At 49.3% G+C, this 23,512-nt stretch overlaps 1 protein-coding gene across 3 annotated transcripts in view; it reads left to right on the top strand.

Annotated features, from left to right (window-relative positions):
- The window catches only part of INPP5F (inositol polyphosphate-5-phosphatase F), a 261,116-nt gene extending 238,224 nt beyond the window's left edge, over window positions 1-22,892 (top strand). For all 3 annotated transcript variants that reach the window (XM_075348133.1, XM_075348132.1, XM_075348134.1), the window contains 4 exons: window positions 4,433-4,506; window positions 5,055-5,183; window positions 21,085-21,172; window positions 21,256-22,892. In XM_075348133.1, coding sequence (XP_075204248.1) covers window positions 4,433-4,506; window positions 5,055-5,183; window positions 21,085-21,172; window positions 21,256-22,312 — 1,348 coding nt within the window. In that variant the 3' untranslated portion in view covers window positions 22,313-22,892. The remainder of the gene's footprint in view (window positions 1-4,432; window positions 4,507-5,054; window positions 5,184-21,084; window positions 21,173-21,255) is intronic.
- Window positions 22,893-23,512: the final 620 nt, after the last annotated feature.

The raw sequence follows: 23,512 nt of genomic DNA, 5'->3' as shown, positions 1-23,512 counted from the left end.
CCTTCATCATTGCCAACACAGGAGGAGTCACCCGGTAGGCGGGTTGTCTTAGTGGGGTGGCTGCCCCTGTATTGACATGATGCTGGACCAGGGGGGTTCTACCAGGCTGACTTGTGAACAGGGTTTCATATGTTCCGAGTATGTCTGATATCTGTCGCTTCTGTGATGGACAAAGCTGCTCCCCTAGTGATACATCTTTTACCCCCATTTCCCTTTTGGAGTCCACTAATAGGTCTGGGATCTGGTCCAACTCTGGATCATCTAACTCTGGACAGCAAACTGCTAAATTGGTGACTTCTCGTTCCTCATAAGCTTTTAGCCTGTTGATGTGGTAGGTACGCTCACGAACACCTGCTCGATCCAGGGCCACGGTGTAGTCAGTATTGCCACATTTCTTGGTAATGGTGAATGGACCCGCCCACATGGCTTGCAGCTTGTTTTTCCGCACCGGTACTAGTACTAGGACCTTCTGTCCACAGGCAAATTCTCGGGGCCGGGCAGTGCGGTCGTAACATCGTTTTTGCCTTTCCTGAGCCACTTCTAAATTCCCATGGGCTAACGCCATGAGGTGCCTCATCCTTTCCCTAAACTTTTGAACATAGTCCAGTATGGGAACCTCTTCTGTGGGGAAGGTGCCCTCCCAACTCTCTCGTACCAGCTCTAGGGGCCCTCGTACTTTTCGGCCGTACAGCAATTCAAAGGGAGAGAACCCAGTGGAGTCCTGCGGCACCTCCCGGTAAGCAAAAAGGAGCTGCTGCAAGTTTTTCTCCCAGTCCCCCCCCTCGGACTCCACATATCGGCTAATGAGCTGTTTGAGCGTTTTGTTGAAGCGCTCACACAATCCATTTGTTTCAGGATGGTAGGGGGTTGTGCGCATGGGGTGGACTCCATGTTTTTCCCACAGGGTGTGAATCAGTTCACTTTGGAACTGTGCCCCCTGGTCAGTCAATACTTCCTGTGGAAACCCTACCCGGCTAAAGATGTCCAGTAGAGCTTGAGCCACGTGCTCTGTATCTATGGAGGTTAAGGCAACGGCTTCTGGGTAACGGGTGGCAAAGTCTACCAGTGTGAGGATGAATCTTTTTCCACTGCGGCTGGGGATGGCTAAGGGGCCTACTATATCAATGGCAACTCTCTGGAACGGTTCTCCTATCAAGGGCATGGGTTGAAGTGGGGCACGGCATGGGGCTCCCCCCATACGCTGACACACTGGGCAAGAGGCTCTGTATTTTTGCACTTCTTGAGTGACCCTTGGCCAGAAAAAACTACGCAGCAGGCGGGCCCGAGTCTTTTTGGTCCCCATGTGCCCAGCCGCAGGAACATCATGAGCTAAACGCAACAGTTGGGGTCGGTATGGCTGGGGTACCACAAGCTGATGTACACGGGTCCAGGGTTTTTCTGGGCAGATTGCGGGCTTCTCCCGATATAAGAGGCCTTTTTCCCATCTATATACCTCCCCCTGATTTCCTCCCCCAGGTTGGGTGGCCGCACTACGGATAAGCTCTAAGGTGGGGTCTGACAGTTGAGCTTCCCTGAACTCTTTACGATCTATCTCCCCCCAATCAATGGCCACAGTTGGGTCTGATGTACTCACATTTGTTGGCTCTGATGAGGAGGCTGAAGATTGAGGAGTTGGGTTCTCCTCTGATGGGCTGGAAGAAAGACCTGCACCAGGATGGTGTTTGGCTTGGCTGCGGGTGATGGCGGTGACAAACTGGCTGGATAGTCCTTGTCCTAGGTCATTTCCCAAAATTACAGGGGTGGGGAGGCCGTCCATGAGCCCCACTTCAACCTCTCCTTGGTCAGTTCCCCAGTCCAACTGCACTCGTGCCAGAGGGATGTTCGAGCGCTGGCCCCCAGCAAGGATGATGGTCACTTGGCGGCCAGGTAAATGATGTTCTGTGGGAACAATATCTGGGCTGACCAGGGTGATGGAAGATCCCGAGTCTCGAAGTCCCTGAGCCTGTATATCACCGACCTTGACCGTCTGGATGTGGGGATGGAGGTTAGCTGGTGTACGGTGTCCGGCCTGCCGTAGGGTGTGGACTGGATAAACCACTTCCTCAGCTATTGGTGTTTCTCGGGAGTAGCATTCCTCAGGTCTCGTTGGTTCATCTCGGCATATGTTGACTGGTAGACGGGCTCCAGGCATGGGGCCCCGGTTTTGTAGACACTCTTTGGCCATGTGTCCAAGGCGCCCACACGTATAACAGCGCCGTGGGTTAGACAAGTCACCCACCCTGTTGGTAAACCTTTGTCTTGTTGGGGCTTCTGTGGGGTAACGAGTTAGTCCAGCACGTGAGTCTGGGGGTCGCTTGGATCCATGGTTGAGGGACCTATTGGGCCTCCAGCTGGGTCGGTTGGCTGTAAATTCGTCAGCCAATCGCGCTGCTTGCTCTGGGGTGTCGGGCTTCCTGTCAGCTACCCATTCTCGGATTTCCGGGTCCATCTGCACCAGCAGCTGTTCAAGCACTATCACATCACGGAGGGCAGCAGCGGAGTGGGCAGCCCGTCCATCGAGCCAGCGATTACAGTGTCGTCGGAGTTGACTGCCAAATTCGACGTACGAGACACCCTGGCGAGACATAGTCCGGAACTTAGTGCGATGTCTCTCGGGTGTTATGGTAAAAAGGGCCAACAAAGTGTCCTTAATAATTCCGTAGTCCAAGCAGTCCTGAGGCCCAAGTGATCGGACAGCCTCCTGGGCCCGGACCGGCAAGCTTGTCCACAGGTATTTGGACCACTCATCTGTGGGCACCTGGTGCATACGCATTAGCATCTCAAAGTTTTGCAAGTGTTCATCTATCTCAGTGCTGGAATCATTAAACACTGGCACATCCCTGTAGCGAAGATGACTTCCTTGGTGGTGGTCTATCCTGGAGGTAGGTGCTGATGGTGAGGAAATTGGAAATCCAAACACAAATTGCAGAACACCAGCCCTCTCTTCCCTTGAAGCTTCAGGCCCCAATGCAGTAAACAATTCCTTGACTCGGTCTGCTTGGTTTTGGTTTGTTTCCAGACTGTCACTGGATCTAGGATGAGATACAGGGTTTACCTCCTCTGATACCACAACGGCAGTGTCCTCATCATCCTCTGCATCATTCTGGGCATCCCAACAGACTAATTTCCGGATCAAGTCTGACCGAGTGTCAGTGTTCCTGTAGTCAATCTTTCGCATCTGGCACAGATCCTGTAGCGACCATTTACTGCTGCGGTCGTAACTCCTCTCTGGTCCTTGTCCCATGGCTGAGCTGGTGGGGTTGGACATGGCAGCGTCCGAAACCTGAATGCCTCCCCTATGGCCTGCTGGGTATGCTTATGTGCCTCCCTGGTTGTTGAGCCCTGGACGGTGTCCGAAAACACCAGTCCACTGCAGCTCCCCTGGGTAAACGAGGCTGAGTAGTATCCCACTGCTGCCACCAATTGTGGAGACACGGGGCTCAGTGGGCGCTCTCGTCCACTAAAACCCGCCGCCTTAAGAAAGACAGCGTGGCTCAGGGCTTATCCCAACTGAACGCCGGCCTCCTTAGCCGTGGGCGTAACACTACTCAGACAACACAGGGTGAGGGAACCACAATAATTAGACTTTATTGGATCCCCAAACAATTAACAGCACATAACACATAATCAGCAAAACACACAAATGTAACAGGCAACAGAGTCTCACCCTTCCGCTGGCTCACCAGGGATTAGAATGTCCATGCCTCACAGGTTCCAAGCTGTCTGAGGTCTGCAAAGTCTGTAACAGGTGACTGAACTGTCCCAACCTGCGTGTCCTCCTTAGGTAGTCCTGGTTTGATGTTACAATCCTGGCAGCCGGAGTCGAAATCCCTAGGCTGTGGATATGGTCTCCAACCGGATCCGGAGTCCCTAGATTGAAGCCATAAGATGTCCTGATCCTCCAGTCAGCTCCAAAGAGCTTAGACTGAGTCCATCAACCATCAACAACCCCTGGTGGCTTAAAGAAGTCCTTTTTATAGCCACAACCTTCCACTTGGGTACACTGTGTCCTCATCGATTGGTTGGACAAGATTGCTTCTCCCATTGGAGGAATTTCAAGCTGCATGGACAATGTTCATTTAAATGATATGGGTAGAAAGCCTGAGGGTGTACATGTAAACTGGGAGTCACCGTCTAGACAATGGCTACTAAGGTAATTACATTATCAATACACAACTACAATACAATGGTTACTGGAAATGTCTGGAGAACAATATGTTTGGCTTCCAGTGGCCAACACAATTACATTGAGTCAACAAGAGTCTTGTAAAAACAATGAGGGACTTCTCCCCCGTCTATAGACAATCTATCCTGCTGTCTGGCTGGATTTTAAGAAACTTTAACCCATGTCGTCACACCCACCTCTTTCATTATGCTGACACTTCATTGCTCGCCTCTCCTGTATTATTAATCTTTGCTCCTTTTTTTCCAGTTACGATGATGAGGTTGATAAGGTGAATCAGTACCAGCGCCTGAGTCTGGAAGATCTGGAGAAGATTGAGATTGGTGAGTTGTATTTTTGGATGTGAAAAGTCTTGATATCTTTGTACGTTGGGACCTCTGCGCTGTGTCGTGGAGGTGCTGGTTTCTGAGGTAGTATTGAGGGTTATTATTATTATTATTTATTATTATTATAGCGCCATTTATTCCATGGCGATTTACAAGTGAAAAGAGGTACACATAATATGGACAAGCACAATAATCATAAACAAAACAAGGCACAGACTGGTACAGGAGGAGAGAGGACCCTGCCCGAGGGGGCACATAATCTACAGGGGATGGGTGAGGATACAGTAGGTGAGGGCAGAGCTGGTCGATCAGCGGTATAGTGGGGGATGGGTGAGGATACAGTAGGTGAGGGAAGAGCTGGTCGTGCAGTGGTATAATGGGGTGGGGGGATGGGTGAGAATACAGTAGGTGAAGGCAGAGCTGGTCGTACAGCGTTATAGAGGGTTACTGCATGTTTTAGGATGTTCATCTATCATCAATAACGTATTAAAGCTTCAGTTGTAATACTGTCGGGCAATCTGTTATTACAAGTTTTTGTCACTCAGGTCCTGAACCCACCTTTTTTGGGAAGCCCAAGTTCTCATGTATGCGCCTTCACTATAAGTACCAGGGAAATGGCGGCTACTTCCACACCCTGCGGGCTGTGACGCGGAGCCTGGATGAGGATGGGAAAGGTAAAGTTAGAATGTTGGTGAAACTTGGGAGTGTACCTGGCCCCAACTCTACAGAGGCGGGTAGCTGGCCCCAACCCTACAGAGGCGGGTAGCTGGCCCCAACCCTACAGAGGCGGGTAGCTGGCCCCAACCCTACAGAGGCGGGTAGCTGGCCCCAACCCTACAGAGGCGGGTAGCTGGCCCCAACCCTACAGAGTCGGGTAGCTGGCCCCAACCCTACAGAGTCGGGTAGCTGGCCCCAACCCTACAGAGTCGGGTAGCTGGCCCCAACCCTACAGAGTCGGGTAGCTGGCCCCAACCCTACAGAGTCGGGTAGCTGGCCCCAACCCTACAGAGTCGGGTAGCTGGCCCCAACCCTACAGAGTCGGGTAGCTGGCCCCAACCCTACAGAGTCGGGTAGCTGGCCCCAACCCTACAGAGTCGGGTAGCTGGCCCCAACCCTACAGAGTCGGGTAGCTGGCCCCAACCCTACAGAGTCGGGTAGCTGGCCCCAACCCTACAGAGTCGGGTAGCTGGCCCCAACCCTACAGAGTCGGGTAGCTGGCCCCAACCCTACAGAGTCGGGTAGCTGGCCCCAACCCTACAGAGTCGGGTAGCTGGCCCCAACCCTACAGAGTCGGGTAGCTGGCCCCAACCCTACAGAGTCGGGTAGCTGGCCCCAACCCTACAGAGTCGGGTAGCTGGCCCCAACCCTACAGAGTCGGGTAGCTGGCCCCAACCCTACAGAGTCGGGTAGCTGGCCCCAACCCTACAGAGTCGGGTAGCTGGCCCCAACCCTACAGAGTCGGGTAGCTGGCCCCAACCCTACAGAGTCGGGTAGCTGGCCCCAACCCTACAGAGTCGGGTAGCTGGCCCCAACCCTACAGAGTCGGGTAGCTGGCCCCAACCCTACAGAGTCGGGTAGCTGGCCCCAACCCTACAGAGTCGGGTAGCTGGCCCCAACCCTACAGAGTCGGGTAGCTGGCCCCAACCCTACAGAGTCGGGTAGCTGGCCCCAACCCTACAGAGTCGGGTAGCTGGCCCCAACCCTACAGAGTCGGGTAGCTGGCCCCAACCCTACAGAGTCGGGTAGCTGGCCCCAACCCTACAGAGTCGGGTAGCTGGCCCCAACCCTACAGAGTCGGGTAGCTGGCCCCAACCCTACAGAGTCGGGTAGCTGGCCCCAACCCTACAGAGTCGGGTAGCTGGCCCCAACCCTACAGAGTCGGGTAGCTGGCCCCAACCCTACAGAGTCGGGTAGCTGGCCCCAACCCTACAGAGTCGGGTAGCTGGCCCCAACCCTACAGAGTCGGGTAGCTGGCCCCAACCCTACAGAGTCGGGTAGCTGGCCCCAACCCTACAGAGTCGGGTAGCTGGCCCCAACCCTACAGAGTCGGGTAGCTGGCCCCAACCCTACAGAGTCGGGTAGCTGGCCCCAACCCTACAGAGTCGGGTAGCTGGCCCCAACCCTACAGAGTCGGGTAGCTGGCCCCAACCCTACAGAGTCGGGTAGCTGGCCCCAACCCTACAGAGTCGGGTAGCTGGCCCCAACCCTACAGAGTCGGGTAGCTGGCCCCAACCCTACAGAGTCGGGTAGCTGGCCCCAACCCTACAGAGTCGGGTAGCTGGCCCCAACCCTACAGAGTCGGGTAGCTGGCCCCAACCCTACAGAGTCGGGTAGCTGGCCCCAACCCTACAGAGTCGGGTAGCTGGCCCCAACCCTACAGAGTCGGGTAGCTGGCCCCAACCCTACAGAGTCGGGTAGCTGGCCCCAACCCTACAGAGTCGGGTAGCTGGCCCCAACCCTACAGAGTCGGGTAGCTGGCCCCAACCCTACAGAGTCGGGTAGCTGGCCCCAACCCTACAGAGTCGGGTAGCTGGCCCCAACCCTACAGAGTCGGGTAGCTGGCCCCAACCCTACAGAGTCGGGTAGCTGGCCCCAACCCTACAGAGTCGGGTAGCTGGCCCCAACCCTACAGAGTCGGGTAGCTGGCCCCAACCCTACAGAGTCGGGTAGCTGGCCCCAACCCTACAGAGTCGGGTAGCTGGCCCCAACCCTACAGAGTCGGGTAGCTGGCCCCAACCCTACAGAGTCGGGTAGCTGGCCCCAACCCTACAGAGTCGGGTAGCTGGCCCCAACCCTACAGAGTCGGGTAGCTGGCCCCAACCCTACAGAGTCGGGTAGCTGGCCCCAACCCTACAGAGTCGGGTAGCTGGCCCCAACCCTACAGAGTCGGGTAGCTGGCCCCAACCCTACAGAGTCGGGTAGCTGGCCCCAACCCTACAGAGTCGGGTAGCTGGCCCCAACCCTACAGAGTCGGGTAGCTGGCCCCAACCCTACAGAGTCGGGTAGCTGGCCCCAACCCTACAGAGTCGGGTAGCTGGCCCCAACCCTACAGAGTCGGGTAGCTGGCCCCAACCCTACAGAGTCGGGTAGCTGGCCCCAACCCTACAGAGTCGGGTAGCTGGCCCCAACCCTACAGAGTCGGGTAGCTGGCCCCAACCCTACAGAGTCGGGTAGCTGGCCCCAACCCTACAGAGTCGGGTAGCTGGCCCCAACCCTACAGAGTCGGGTAGCTGGCCCCAACCCTACAGAGTCGGGTAGCTGGCCCCAACCCTACAGAGTCGGGTAGCTGGCCCCAACCCTACAGAGTCGGGTAGCTGGCCCCAACCCTACAGAGTCGGGTAGCTGGCCCCAACCCTACAGAGTCGGGTAGCTGGCCCCAACCCTACAGAGTCGGGTAGCTGGCCCCAACCCTACAGAGTCGGGTAGCTGGCCCCAACCCTACAGAGTCGGGTAGCTGGCCCCAACCCTACAGAGTCGGGTAGCTGGCCCCAACCCTACAGAGTCGGGTAGCTGGCCCCAACCCTACAGAGTCGGGTAGCTGGCCCCAACCCTACAGAGTCGGGTAGCTGGCCCCAACCCTACAGAGTCGGGTAGCTGGCCCCAACCCTACAGAGTCGGGTAGCTGGCCCCAACCCTACAGAGTCGGGTAGCTGGCCCCAACCCTACAGAGTCGGGTAGCTGGCCCCAACCCTACAGAGTCGGGTAGCTGGCCCCAACCCTACAGAGTCGGGTAGCTGGCCCCAACCCTACAGAGTCGGGTAGCTGGCCCCAACCCTACAGAGTCGGGTAGCTGGCCCCAACCCTACAGAGTCGGGTAGCTGGCCCCAACCCTACAGAGTCGGGTAGCTGGCCCCAACCCTACAGAGTCGGGTAGCTGGCCCCAACCCTACAGAGTCGGGTAGCTGGCCCCAACCCTACAGAGTCGGGTAGCTGGCCCCAACCCTACAGAGTCGGGTAGCTGGCCCCAACCCTACAGAGTCGGGTAGCTGGCCCCAACCCTACAGAGTCGGGTAGCTGGCCCCAACCCTACAGAGTCGGGTAGCTGGCCCCAACCCTACAGAGTCGGGTAGCTGGCCCCAACCCTACAGAGTCGGGTAGCTGGCCCCAACCCTACAGAGTCGGGTAGCTGGCCCCAACCCTACAGAGTCGGGTAGCTGGCCCCAACCCTACAGAGTCGGGTAGCTGGCCCCAACCCTACAGAGTCGGGTAGCTGGCCCCAACCCTACAGAGTCGGGTAGCTGGCCCCAACCCTACAGAGTCGGGTAGCTGGCCCCAACCCTACAGAGTCGGGTAGCTGGCCCCAACCCTACAGAGTCGGGTAGCTGGCCCCAACCCTACAGAGTCGGGTAGCTGGCCCCAACCCTACAGAGTCGGGTAGCTGGCCCCAACCCTACAGAGTCGGGTAGCTGGCCCCAACCCTACAGAGTCGGGTAGCTGGCCCCAACCCTACAGAGTCGGGTAGCTGGCCCCAACCCTACAGAGTCGGGTAGCTGGCCCCAACCCTACAGAGTCGGGTAGCTGGCCCCAACCCTACAGAGTCGGGTAGCTGGCCCCAACCCTACAGAGGCGGGTAGCTGGCCCCAACCCTACAGAGGCGGGTAGCTGGCCCCAACCCTACAGAGGAGAGTGTCTGGTCCCTACTTTTTTGGGAGTCTGAATTGAAAATGCATCGGTTCTGTCTGCACTAGGCAACCTGAACGTCCTCTCTCCTGATTGTCCATATAATATTCGGCATTACTTCTTTATTTCAGTGAATGTACCATGACCGAGTTGTTCATGGCAGGCCCAGGGGCCATTGTTAGGCTTTCCATACCGTTCCTGATAACACATCAGCACCCTACTATCATATTACAGTAGATGACAATGGGATGGGGTTCATGCTGCTATGTCCTGCAGAACCACTGCTTCTATGGCTGCCTAGGTATAATGACTGCTCCCAATGTATTAATCTAACATATGTGATTTTGGAGTGCAAGGTACATGACACAGATATACATTATGGAGCATTCAGGTTTATATGAAACCATGAAGATGCCAGAAAAATACATAACCCTTAAAACATCAACTTTATTCAAGCTTAACTTAAAAACCATCCAAATTACACACAGTGAACTAAAGTGCAGAGCAAAAAGGGAGGAGGGTAAAGGTCACACCCTAAAAAAATCCACCTCCCTCCTGTCCACTACCTAGCGCAGAGGTCGGCATCCAAAAGATAGAAACGATATGGCGTAATCTTCCCTACCTTGCCCCAACAAAGATATGATAGGTGCTCACATCTACGGACAAGGTGCAAAAAAATCTTTTGAAAATGTTCTTTTTTTTTTTTTTAAATCCGATCTTTTTTTATTAAACAACTAGGAATCAATACAGAGAAAATATATTGCATCTTATATAACTAGTAAAGGTGTACATTGAAAAAACATATGTTGTCTATAAATCAGGTTCTTCCTCTGTATATAAAAAAAAATAAAAAGAAAGGATTCTTAGATCAGTTCTATAAATTGAGCCTACAAACAACCTGGCTCCACAGATAAACAATAGTTAAATTGTGGTGTCCCTTGAGAAAGGTAAACCGAAACGGCCGTAGAGCGTGGATCTCGGACTTCTTCCCTCCCATCTGAATCACTGGTATGTTATTTATGACAGACTTTACCCGTGCTGACCTAGGATACATTAGTACCGGCATATTAGGGGATTTGTTACTGTCATAATTGATTCCTTTACCCTTAAGGAGGAGACTTTATGCTTACTGATGACTGGAATAGATCACAGCCGTGTTACAATTGGATAGAATTATCTATAATACCCAGTCATCTGTATTTCACTTGTCCCTGGTCCCCACGTTGTGAGGTTTTCTACTGTCCTCTTCATTTATGTTACCCGATTTAGAAATTGAGCTTGGGCTCTTTTCTTTTTTTTACCCTTTGTGATTGTCTTTCTAAAATATGAATAAAGATATTATGGATTATATTACTCCATTGTGTGGTTTCCACATTTGTCTAAATAGTTAAATTATGCAGCAATGCCTCAGTCTAATAGGAAAGTCTCCTCCATCAGCCGTGTCGCTCCGCATCATATTTCCATACCCGCTTGCCTCTCGCTCTCCGTGCAGTCATCAATCACACCCTTCTGGCCCCTCCCACAGCGCCGCTCAAAGTCCACTTCACCACAGAAAACACAAGTTTTAACTTTTACCCCCCCAAACGTTCCATTCACTGCAAGCACAACAGTAACTGCACCAGTGCCCCAGAGGGGAGGCCCGGCGACTCCATCCATGGCTGCCAGATTTTGTAAAACTTTCTCAGTGTTTTTCTTTTTAAATAAACTCCCTTTCCAATCTAATGACGTTATTTAATTTATTTTTAAGCTCTGGTAACGTTGGTGGTAGAGGATCTAACCAATGGTATGCCAGTATCTTCCTTGCTTGATACAGGATACGGGCTATTCCCAGGGCTATTGGAGAGTCCGGGTCTACTCCTCCCTCCCACAGACTCAACAATCATAGACGAGGTGACGGCTGTATTGTGATATGATATTTTTGGTCTGAGTCCCAGGGTTTGTTTCCAGAAATCACCAATGTGTCCACACTCCCACATAACATGCATCAAATGGGCATCATCCTGTCCACACCTAACACATTGTGTATGTTTAATCTTTCTTTATTAAAGTAAACAAGACAATTTACAGGAAAAAAAAAGGATGATTCAAATAAGTAATCACTTATAAGCCACGTCCTAACTAATACATCCTCTCTTACTAACTACCAAAAGGCACGTATAGGACATGTAACCACATTTTATAATACGAACAGTCTCCTTCCAAAGGAGAATTACGCCTCAACCAAAACGAGGCCACTGCCGAAAGAAAAAAAATTAGAAGATTGAACTAGAACCAGAAAGAAAAAGTAGTAAGAGGGAAAGATAAGGAAAAGAAGAGAAGGGAGGAGGGGGGGAAGAAGAGCAGCAGAAAGGGAGAGAGAAAAGGCATGGCAGGGATTACTTCCCCAGTATTATTCGGACCGCTACATTAGACTGACGTAACCCAGGTTATGAGTTACCAATAAGGTTCTGAAATGGTAGGGAATCAAGAGCCAGGGTCCAGGGGTCCAGATCCTAAGGAATTTATCCACTGAGTCATTGGTCTCTGCCGTGAGGGACTCCATCCTGTGAATGATGGCCATTTCCGCAAACCACTCCCTCACAGATGGCACCCCAGTCGATCTCCAGTATCTCAGGATCACCATGCGTGCCGCTGTAAGACAGAATCTCAGGAGGCCCATTTTCTGTGATTTAAGTGATCCTGGGAGAATTGAAAGCAGCGCCATCTGAGGGGAACCCGCCAACTGCTCTCTGCAAATCATAGAGTATGCCTTGAACACGAACTTCCAGAAAGGCTTTATCAATGGGCAGTCCCACCAGATATGCAGCATTATCCCCTTCTCCCCTCTGCACCTCCAGCAACTATCTGAGACCCCAGGAAATATTGCGTGTAGAGTATCCGGGCACCTGTACCAACGGGTCAGAATCTTATAATTGTTTTCCTGTGCAGCACAGGCAATGGAAAATTTATGGGTGAAGATAAAGGACTTCTTCCAGTCCTCCTCAGGAATGGGAGTCCCCAAATCTCTATTCCACTACTCGATATATTTAAGGTCCCCCATATCCGCCTCTGTAGTCAGGAAGGAGTAAACCAGTGACAAAAGATGCCCGGGAGAATCCTCCCGCAAAAATAATTGTTCAAATTTTGTGGGCGGGGCCGCAAAAAGCCTAAGTCTGTTGTCAGCCATCAAAAAGGACCTAAGTTGAAGGTATTCCAGCCAAGCCGTTGGATGCCAACCCTCTGGGAGCAAAAGGGCCGAAAAGGGGGGCACCTCCAAACTGTGCAAAGTCTGGGCTATCCGTGTGTCCTCGCTCCTCCTCCAACATAAGAAACGCTCAACTCCCACCCCTGGGGGAAACTCCGGGTTAGAGAAAAGTGGTGAGAGTGGACCAGGACCCCTTGAGAGAGATCCCCGCCTGCACTCAACGTCCCAAACCCTCAGCAATGCCCTGAGAAACTTCGCCTCCCCATCTATCCGTCCCCTCCGCAGCGGTGTGATCCACGGGAGGAACTGCAGGGGTGTTTCAGTGCACACCTGCTCCAGACTCACCCATTGTTTAGTGTTCCTATTAAATTGCCAATCCAGTAGTCTCAGCAGAAGGGATGCCTTGTGGTACTTTTTAAAGTCTGGCAACCCTGTCCCCCCTCTCCCTTAACCCCACTCAACACCCTCCTCCCCACCCGAGAGCTCCTCCCTCCCCACACAAATTTGTTAATAATTGACTGTATTCTAGTAAAGAAAAAAGATGGTAGTGCTATAGGGGCCGTTTGAAAGATATATAGAAAACGAGGAAAGACATCCATCTTGATGACGTTAATACGTCCAAACCAGGACAGTTTCTGCCTATCAAGTTGTTTCAGATCTCTTATAGTGCACTCTAGCAAAGGGAGGTAATTAAGGTGAAAAATCTTGGAACTGTCCCGTGGCACCGCCACCCCCACATAAGTCAGGGCCGAGGTCTGCCATCTAAAAGGAAAGTTGGATGCAATAAGGTCCACTTCTCTCCCAGGCAGAGTGAAATTCAAGGCTTCTGATTTATTATAATTAACTTTAAAGTTACTTATATGTCCGAAGTCCTCAATTTCCTTAACCAAGGAGGGAAAGGATATGTGAGGCTGTGTAATGTATAGGAGGAGGTCATCTGCATATAATGCCACTTTACATTGGTTCTCTCCCACCTCCTATCCCTTTTATATCTGGGTTCTGTCTAATGGCCATAGCCAAATGCTCCATTACGAGGACAAATAGGAGGAGGGGGGATAAAGGGCAACCCTGCCGGGAACCATTTTTTATGCTAATTGGCGCGGACAAGGACCCATTTACCTTTATTCTGGCAGTCGGTGTACTATAAAGGGAGACCACCCCTCTAAGGAACCTGTCACCCATCCCCACCTGTCTCAACGCTGCCAACACGAAACTCCAGCTGACCCGGTCGAAGGCTTTCTCCGCATCTATGGAAAGTAAACACATAGTAGGTAGATACTGTGGTGTATACTACATAGGTAGTGCCTTCGCCCGAGCCAGCAGGAGAACGTCTTGTTCGTATTGTCTCTTGCCTCTTAGCCCCCGACAAAACCCACCTGGTCCGTGTGTATCACTTTTGGGAGCATAGGAGCCAGTCTGTTGGCAAGAACCTTTGAGAAGAATTTGACATCAATATTAATCAATGATATGGGACGGTAATTGGAAACGTTAACTGGATCCTTCCCCGGCTTCAGAATTACAAATATATGTGCCTCTAAAGACTGGGGAAACACATTGTGTATTTGATCTAAGTCCCATCCTGAATAATAGGCTGGGAGTTTTATATACTCTGTGGATGAGATATATTTGGGAAAGTCTTTGGCACGCAGAGACCGCCAGTTTGGTGACCTGTTCTAGAATGTCGGACCACTGGTCTTCCGTCAGGGGACCAACGCCCCGTTCCCATTTACTTTTAACAGTCAGTGGGTATGTCTCCAGATGGGCAGGTAGTAATCTTTTGTATAGTTCAGAAATAAGACCTTTAGAGGACTCAGATTTAAGTAGCATATGTAATGTTTGATTATGTGTCACTGTCACCGGGTTTGTCCTCCTCTGTCTTTCCAGTGCGTGCCTTAGCTGTAAATACTGATAACAGAAGACATGCGGGAGGTGAAACTCCATTCTCAATTGCTCAAAACTCTTAAGAATATTATTTTGTAGTACTTGTGATACTAAATGGATCCCTTTATCTTCCCATCCTCTGAACCGACTAATTTTTTTAATTTCTGGCAAATCCGGGTTTCGCCACAGTGGCCAGAACTCCGTAGGCCCATTTATCTTCAAAAGAAACGTACCTCTGTCCCATAACCTAAATATCATAGCCAACGTGGGATATCGTGCCCCATTTATCTGTCTTTGTCTCACATCCAACTGGCAACCCGGTTATTTCCATACCGATCCCTCTCTCACTATATCACCACTATTCTCACACGCTCCTTCTTTGCCCCAACCCCTAAGATGTTGCATCTGGGAGGCTATATAGTATATATATGGGTTTGATACCGCCAGTCCTCCCTCCTCCTTTCCCCGCTATAGCACTTCCAGTCGAATCCTAGCCTGTTTTTTCTTCCAGATAAGTTCCCGGAATAATGTATTAATTTTTGCAAAAAATTCCCTACGTATCCACACTGGAGAGTTATGTATAAGATATAGTAATTGTGGCATCATTACCATTTTGATTAAGTTGGATCTACCGATATTTGATAGTGGCAAGCGACACCAGGTGTGTACCTTTTGCTCTGAACCGCTGCAACAGGGGTTCCAGATTTAGGGCCTGGAAATCCTTCGGATTTGGGCTAATAGTTACTCCCAGATACTTAAACTCTCGGACCACAGGAACCGGTATCTGCAAGTCCGAGAAATCCACCGGGAGAGGGTCTATCGGTAATAAAGCCGATTTGAACCAATTAATCCGAAGGCCAGACCTCCACCCAAATTCTTGAATGATATCCATTGCCGGCAAAATCGAGGAATGTACCCTGTCTAAATATAAAAGTAGGTCATCTGCGTTTAATGATATCTTCTGCTCCACACCTAAATCCCGTTATCTCTCTGGACGTCCGTATTGCAACTGCCAATGGCTTCACTGCAGTAGCAAATAGCAAGGGCGAAAGCGGGCACCCCTGTCTAGTACCTCTCTTCCAAGAGGAAAAGACTTGGAGACCCTGCCATTAACCCTAACCTTCTCCACCGGTGAGTCGTATAGTTGCTTCACCCAAGTTATAAATCTATGTCCAAAACCCATTTTCCGAAGTACCGCCCACAGACACCCCCACTCCAAGTTATTGAACGCATTAGCGGCGTCTAAGGACAAAAGTGCCCTTTCCCCGGCTTCTCAGAACTATGCTGAATCCCTAAGTATAATTTTCTAAGATTCATAGATGTGGCTCTACATGGAATACATCCTGTTTATTCATTCTGTATAATAGATGAGATGACTCGGGACATCCTATTGGCGAGCACCTTGGCCAGTAATTTAACATCTGTTGGTAGTAGAGAGATTGGGCAGTACAAGTCCGGGATCTCTGGATCTTTTCCGGGTTTTAATATTAAGACTATTAAAGCTTCCCTCATAGAGGGCGGGAGGACCCTCTGCCTTTCAGCCTCTTCAAATACCTTAAGTAGTTTAGGTAGCAGTAAGGGTGCATAAGTTTTATAAAACTCGCCAGGCAGGCCATCCGTTCCCGGAGCTTTTTCATTTTGTGTCTGGCCAAGCGCTTCCTCCAACTCCTCCAACAGGATGTCTCGATCCAACAAATCCTTTTCTTCGTCGGCCAGTGTGGGAAGAGAGATCATCCAAATATTGCTCTATCTCAGTCTCCGTAAGGTCCCAGTCTGATGTGTATAGCCGCATATAATACCTCTTTATCTCCCTCACGATATCCTCACTTTCCATTTACAATATCACTCGACTCCGTCTTCAGCCTATTTATATATGAAGATCCTTCCTGCGCCCTAATGACCGTGGCTAGTAGGTGCCCTACTCCCTCTCCCTCTATAAAATATTTCTGTTTGAGGAAGTAACGTTTATTTGCTGCCGCCGACATGAGATTTTCTTTGGGTAACGTTTGTGCCTTCTCTAGATTGTTTTTCATTTCCTCTGTCGGGTTGAGCACCACCGCAGCCTTCGCAACAGATACTTCCTGAATTAGACTCTGGGTGTAGCGTCTGTTTTGGTTTTTACGCATGCATATTTCTCTGATATAGATGTTCCTCACCACGGCTTTCATAGAGTCCCAGACTATATGTGATGGTGCGGAGCACTCATTAAGTTGGAAATATTCTAAAATAGTATCATGTAAAGATCCCCCTATAAGCTGGATCCAGAAGGGATTAAGTTTCCAGATAGGCCTGGGCAGGGTGAGGGGGTTTCCCCATGAAAGAGTAACATGGAGTGGTGAGTGATCAGATACGCTTCTAGGTAGATAGGCCACCGTTTGTACATATGAGGTCATAAGTGTGTTCCCAATAGCCAGGTCAATCCGTGACATAGTGTGGTGGGAGCTAGAGTAGCAGGAAAACTGTTTGGATGTGGGGTTTTGGACGCTCCAAAGGTCTACCAAACCCAGCTCCGTCAGCATTCTAGCAAATGAAGTTGAGGCTGCGTCCTCTGATATGTTCCCGAATGCAGCTTATCTAGATAAGATGTGTTAAAATCTCCTATCAAAAGAGTCGGCGCACGGGGGAAGGGTTCGACTGAGTACGGTGGAGGGATGTATACCGCAACCAGAATAAATTGTATACCATACAGCGTGCAAAGTAAACAAACAAATCTGCCCCCAGGGTCAACCACTGATTTGGTACATGAGAATGGGATGGATTTGTCCACCAACACACTGACACCCCATGCATGGGTTGAGCATGTGGAATGATATTCATGTGTGATCCATCCCTTCCTCGGCCAATGAATATTCTCTTACCATGTGGGTCTCAGATAAACATAGAATAGCCGGGAGAACTTTTGCAAATGAGTAAATATAGCACACCTCTTATTCGCATCCCCGAGCCCGTTAACATTCCACGCTACAATATTAAGTGATGTCGCCATAAGAGCAGGTTAAAAAATAATAAACCGGAGCACACTCCATTCCTGGGGGAGAGAGGCAATCTCCACCAATTCCTGTTAGCATTAGCTTGAGCGACACGACTGAGGTAGATTGCAACCCACATATTAATTGCAAAATACAACAATAAAACGAAAAAAACAAGGAGGAAAATAGAGCCCTGTACACCAGTGTACAGCACCCCCGCCCTCAAACAAGTGTAACTTGCACATTTCTCTCAGATATCAGAGAGAATCAGGGCTAGAAAACTCGCCCAGAGTCCATGCAGGGAGAAGGGTCCACAGCTTGTTCCCGTAACAAGTGTCCACAGTGAACCGGTCATCTCCCGCCCTGGATCCAAAATGAAATGATCAGTAGTAATTATACCAGCATAGCGTCTCAGACAATAAGAAACAGCAGCACCTGGCGGTAGAAAGGGTGATCTTCAAGTATTCTTCCTCCTCATGGACCTCTCATTAATATCCAGCCAAGACAGCGCCACCCCTGCTGTATCAAAAAAGTGAGTTTCTCCATTCACCGCAATTCGCATTCTAGCAGGATACATCTCAATAAATTGCGCCCGTTTACGTTGTACCTCCATGGAAAAATCAGGGACAATAGAGATCTTCCTCCCATTAATAGCAAGTTCCTTAATATCTCTGGATCTGCGCAGAATAGCATCCCTGTATTTAAAATGTAGGAGTTTAAGCAAGATAGGACGTGGAAGTGCTCCTGGCAGGGGGGGGGGGGGAACGTGTAGGGACCCTGTGCGCTCTCTCAATAGTAAAGAATGGGGATAAAACATCTTTGCCAAAGGTGTCCATTAGCCATTTTTCAAAAAAGCCCAGGGAGTCATTCCCTTCTGCCCTCTCCGGGACCCCCACCAGGCGCAGATTACTTCTACGGGAGCGGTTCTCTAAGTTGTCCACCTTGTTCAGCAGTGTTGTGATATTTTGCGTGGCTTTTCCCAGCTCCTGTGTCATTGGTGGCAATCTATCCTCTGCTGCACTCACACGTTCTTCTAGCTCCCCCACTCTGGTAGTCACCCCCCGCAGCTCATGTTTGATACAGGCTATATCCAGAGTGACAGTTCCCATTTGGTTACTTAAAGTGGCCAGTGTGGTGTTGCAAGCGTTAACTGCTGCTAGGATTTCCCCCAGTGTGGGTTCAGCTTCAGCAGGCTGCTCCATATCTCTCCCTCCCTCACCTTCAATCACAGGCCCCAGCCTCTGTATTTGCTGAGCTGCTGAACAAACAGGGCTCAAATTACTCACTGGATCCTCCACGTTATGTTCAGTGTCTCTCACAGACTTTTCACCAGAGGACAGATCAGGAGCCACTCTGGCATATCTCTCCAGTTTGCTCGCAGCCCCCACTGCTCCACCACAGGACGGCCTGGTTTTTGCCGGGGCCATCTTGGCCACTGCAGGGACAGATTCATGCGCGTCTTTATCCTTATCTTTCTTGCTGATACGGATCGGCATGGTGCTAGTATCCTCCTCTCTAGATGCCTGGGTGAATATTGCAGCCTTCCAGGTTAGTTATGCCTATTAACAGGGCCGGTATTCAGGATTTTGAGCGGATTCAGGCAGGAGCTCTCCTGTGCTGCTTCCTCCCTACATGAGGTCCAGGCCACGCCCCCCCTTGAAAATGTACTTTTAAACAAGTGGACAATGCAAATTCAATAAATCAGGCGCACACATGAACCGATTCCACCTCCACAGCATTAAAGGAGGTTTTGTGACATCTTGGTGCAGGAGTAGGAGAATGGGGCCACATAAATAGCTATACCCTACTGATAGATTCTCCCTCCTGCCCGCTGCCTTACGCGGAGGTCGGCACCCTATTGATAAGCAATATGGTGCCCCACTCTCCGGGGGCTATCCCTGAGCTGCCCTAATGCACCCTAGCAGCAGATAAATAAAGTGCTTATGCTAAAGTAAAGTGCACAACAGTATCATTCAGAAAATAATTACACTAATTAGTCAATATAAAAGTGCTTATGCTGAATAAAGTGCATAGCAGTAGTTTCAAGCAGCCATTAGATAAAGTGCTTATGCTAGATCAAGTGCATAATAGTATTGTTTAGGCAGACAAGATAATCATTGCGATAGTCAAAAGACACTTATCGTATAAAAGGCCATGTGTGCGTCCTTCAAACTGCCTCAATATGCCTCAACGCGTTTCTCCCAAAGTGGTCATCAGGAGGCCAGATACAGAAGGTGTCAGCAGGATGCCATGATATGTAGATAGGAATTGAACCTGATGCTACTGATGTGCCTTCCCAACGGGGTATCTCGTTGATTACGGATATTCCCAAGGTGTTCCCCCACTCTCCTACGTAGTTCTTTTTTTGCCTTCCCTACGTAGTCTAGGAGGCATGAGCATGTGGCCACATAAATTACTGCCGAGGTCTTGCAGTTAGAGTGCCCTCCACGACAGGGCTTTTGCCAGCTGCCGTTTTACTAAGCGGGCGGTGAACCGCGATCGGCAGTCACCAACTGAGGACCTGATCCACCACTCATTATGATATGTTCATAGTTCTCGGTATCTAGTATTTAATGGGCGTTAACTGTTGGAACTTTGAGGAGGAGGGAGGAAGGGGAGGGGGGAGTCGTGTTTGTTCAGTGTGCTATTTAAGGGGACCTAAAATCATCAGGTTGCCTTCCTATCTACATATCATGGCATCCTGCTGACACCTTCTGTATCTGGCCTCCTGATGACCACTTTGGGAGAAACGCGTTGAGGCATATTGAGGCAATTTGAAGGACACACACATGGCCTTTTATACGATAAGTGTCTTTTGACTATCGCAATGGTTATCTTGTCTGCCTAAATGATACTATTATGCACTTTGTCTAGCATAGGCACTTTATCTAATGGCTGCTTGAAACTACTGCTATGCACTTTATTCAGCATAAGCACTTTTATATTGACTACCCTAATTAGTGTAATTGTTTGCTGAATGATACTGTTGTGCACTTTAGCATAAGCACTTTATTTATCTGCTGCTAGGCTTCATTAGGGCAGCTCAGGGATAGCCCCCGGAGAGTGGGGCGCCATATTGCTTATCATTAGGGTGCTGACCTCCGCGTAAGGCAGTGGGCAGGAGGGAGAATCTATCAGTAGGGTATAGTTATTTATGTTGGCCCTTCTCCTACTCCTGCACCAAGATGTTCCAAAACTTCCTTTAATGCTGTGAGGTGGAATCGGTTCATGTGTGCGCCTGATTTATAGAATTTGCATTGTCCACTTGTTAAAAGGAAATTTTCAAATTATTTTTTTTTTTTTTTTGCACCTTGTCCGTAGATGTGAGCACCTTTCATATCTTTGTTAGGGCAAGGTAGGGAAGATTAGGGATAGCCTTCGGAGAGTTGAGGCGCCATATCGTTTCTATCTTTTGGATGCTGACCTCTGCGCTAGGTAGTGGACAGGAGGGAGGTAGATTTTTTTTAGGGTGTGACCTTTACCTCCTCCCTTTTTGCTCTGCACTTTAGTTTACTGTGTGTAATTTGGATAGTTTTTAAGTTAAGCTTGAATAAAGTTGATGTTTTAAGGGTTATGTATTTTTGTTATGCAACAATTTCCCCTTTCTGTTACAATTTCTAGAAAAATACATATTAAACTGAAAAATAAAAAAAAATTCTGAGAAAAAAAGCTTTCATCTTCACACCCAGGACATGTGAGTAGAATAGGAAAGCCTCAATCTTTGTCCAAAACTGAGGAAGAGTGTGGTGCTCTAGTGGAAGACTGCCATTCTATTAGTGTGAATCTCCAGCAGGGTGAGCACAGGAGGCCACTGGCTGCTCACAGCTAGTCTTCACATCTCAGGGCTTTACATAAAAGCTTATCTCCCTGTACAGAGCTTGTCCAGAGAGTGTCATCATACTCTGTTGTCTGATTTTGCAGATACTCTGTTGTGTATAGCAGAAATGCTGAGGATCACAAAACAAGCACTGGGATCAGATGTTTCCATCATCGAGAAGAAGCTGGAGAGGTGAGAACATTGCAGATTAGGGTTTGATGTCAGACAGTTATTGAGAATGAAAATAACACATTTCTGGGTATTGAATTTTTCAGGAAAAGCAGCAAACCTCATGAGGAAATAATGGGGATACGCTCCAAGGGGCAGAAGCTGGGGATAAACTCTGTGGGCCTCACTCAGAGCAAGAACTTCCTGATGAGTAAATTCTCCTCCCTCAACCAGAAAGTCAAACAGACAAACATTGGAAGTTTACGTAAGTTGGGAACCTTCAATAAGGCAGAAGTGAAAGGATTCCTGAAACCTACCTTGCAGGTCAATCTTTGGAAATCTGATAGCAGCTTGGAAAATCCTGGCAGTGATGGTAAAGGTCACATGGAATCAGACCTGGACCTATCTTCAGACAGTGATTCTTACCATTCCGATGAATACATTCCTAAGTCTGATGACGATGGACAAGTCTCTGGCTCTTTGGAGAACATTGGTCAAGTAGATTATGTCCTTCCCAGTTGTGGAATCATTGCCTCGGTCCCTCGTCTGAGGAGCCGCTCTCAGTCTATAACCAGTGCTGAGATTAATGTTCACATTCCTACCGAAATCCAGGTCACTAAGTGTGAAGTCTCCCCTGAAGATAATGTCCTGATAGATTTTGGGACCCCCATTGAGGCTTACTGTCATCAATTTGTTCAAGATGCTCAGACCAAAGACAACCTTAAAAAAGTTGACGAGAAAGAGAAGGTGGACGATTTCCCACTGAGCAATAATTCTGGGCATGCCTCACCCATCGGAAAGGCATCTGAAGCTGATCAACTTAAGTGCCCATCTCCGCTTCAGGTGTCTTGCAATGACCCTGTTCCAAATATGTTATCTGTAGACCCAGCTCCTATCTCTGTTTCTGGGCGATCAAGTCCTGGCTCCGGTTTTGCAGCTTCTCCAGCTGATAGCAGCAGTAGTCGAGCTGTGTCTCCATTCGCCAAGATCCGCAGTTCAGTGGTCCAGGTGGCGAATATAACTCATGCTGGACTGGCTCAAGGGATCAACTTTGCTGTTGCAAAAGTACAGAAGTCTCCAGATCCTGAGATTGCTGTGGTTGCACCGAAAAATGATTTTAAAGAAATGTTCACCCAGTGTCAAACACGCATCATACAGATCTGAGTGAGCAGTGGTGGTGAGACGGCACCAGTGTCCTCCCTCGGCACTGGGCAGGAATGTTTACAGGTTTTAATGGTTCCTTTTTTTTAAGATCTCTATTTTTGCAGGTAGAATTTTTGACATTTGTTAGTGGAATTCCTTTACTTGACAGATTTTGAGGGTTGGGACATTTGTGTTTATCCATTGTAATGTTATTTATTTTTGCTCTTACACTGTACAAATGGACACAGCCACCTGGCACTGACACATTTTGATTTGCACAGTCTTCCCTTCTTTTTGCCTTAAAGTGTTACTGTCCATTCCAAGTATCCGGTTACGTGATCAGTTTTCTGAACCAGAATTTACACTGGAACAAACTGCAATACAAAGACAACTGCTGTTAGCTGTGTGGTCCGGTCATGTCTGTGACGTCCGTGATATAGAGATGTTCGTACATTGTGATGTGCTTGGTGCCTCTGTCATGTATTTATTCATGTGGTTTCTTTACCTTCTAGGACCTTGTATGTTCTTAGTTTGTAGTATTTTAAAAGGAAAACATTAAGATGTCTATAACAAAGGACTTATTTTAATAAAAAAAAGCAAAAACCCAAAAGATACAAGACTGCATTTTTCTGTGGAACGTTCCTGCCTTGCACATCTTCATTACAGGGAATTGTAGTACATTGAATATACTCTTCTTGTGTCGACCATAGGGTGATTATAGCATAGTTGGGGTATACTCTTCTGGTGTCGACTATAGGGTGATGATAGCATAGTCTGGATATACTGTGAGGAAATAGGGATATATTCTGAGCTATCAAGCCATATTCCTATAGCCGCCATCTTGTCAGGGTACGACCATATCTCTTGTGTGTGACTGGGCCTTAAGGCCCAATGAGGCTTCAATCGGTATGCTAATTAACTTGAGGAAATTGTCTGTGTGACCAAAAGGCAATCTCCTATGATATGGAAATTAGGTGAGCTGTTTAGGCCTTGAGAACACAAACGGGAAGGAAGACACCCCTCTGTGACGCTGTAGAAGAAGTCACAGACTGATTACAGGCATCCTGTACTCCTGAGACAGACAGGCACCAGGAATAAATGTTTAATATCTCGTGAGCCGTGCTTCCTATAAACATGTCAAGCAGAAATATCGGATCCCGGCATGCTGACGATCCCAGCACATATTTTATATAGGTGTGGGACCTCTGTAGGTATCCCAAA

This window comes from Anomaloglossus baeobatrachus, chromosome 5, assembly GCF_048569485.1.
Source record: "Anomaloglossus baeobatrachus isolate aAnoBae1 chromosome 5, aAnoBae1.hap1, whole genome shotgun sequence".
NCBI lineage: Eukaryota > Metazoa > Chordata > Amphibia > Anura > Aromobatidae > Anomaloglossus > Anomaloglossus baeobatrachus.
This window is presented reverse-complemented; position numbering and strand designations above follow the sequence as displayed.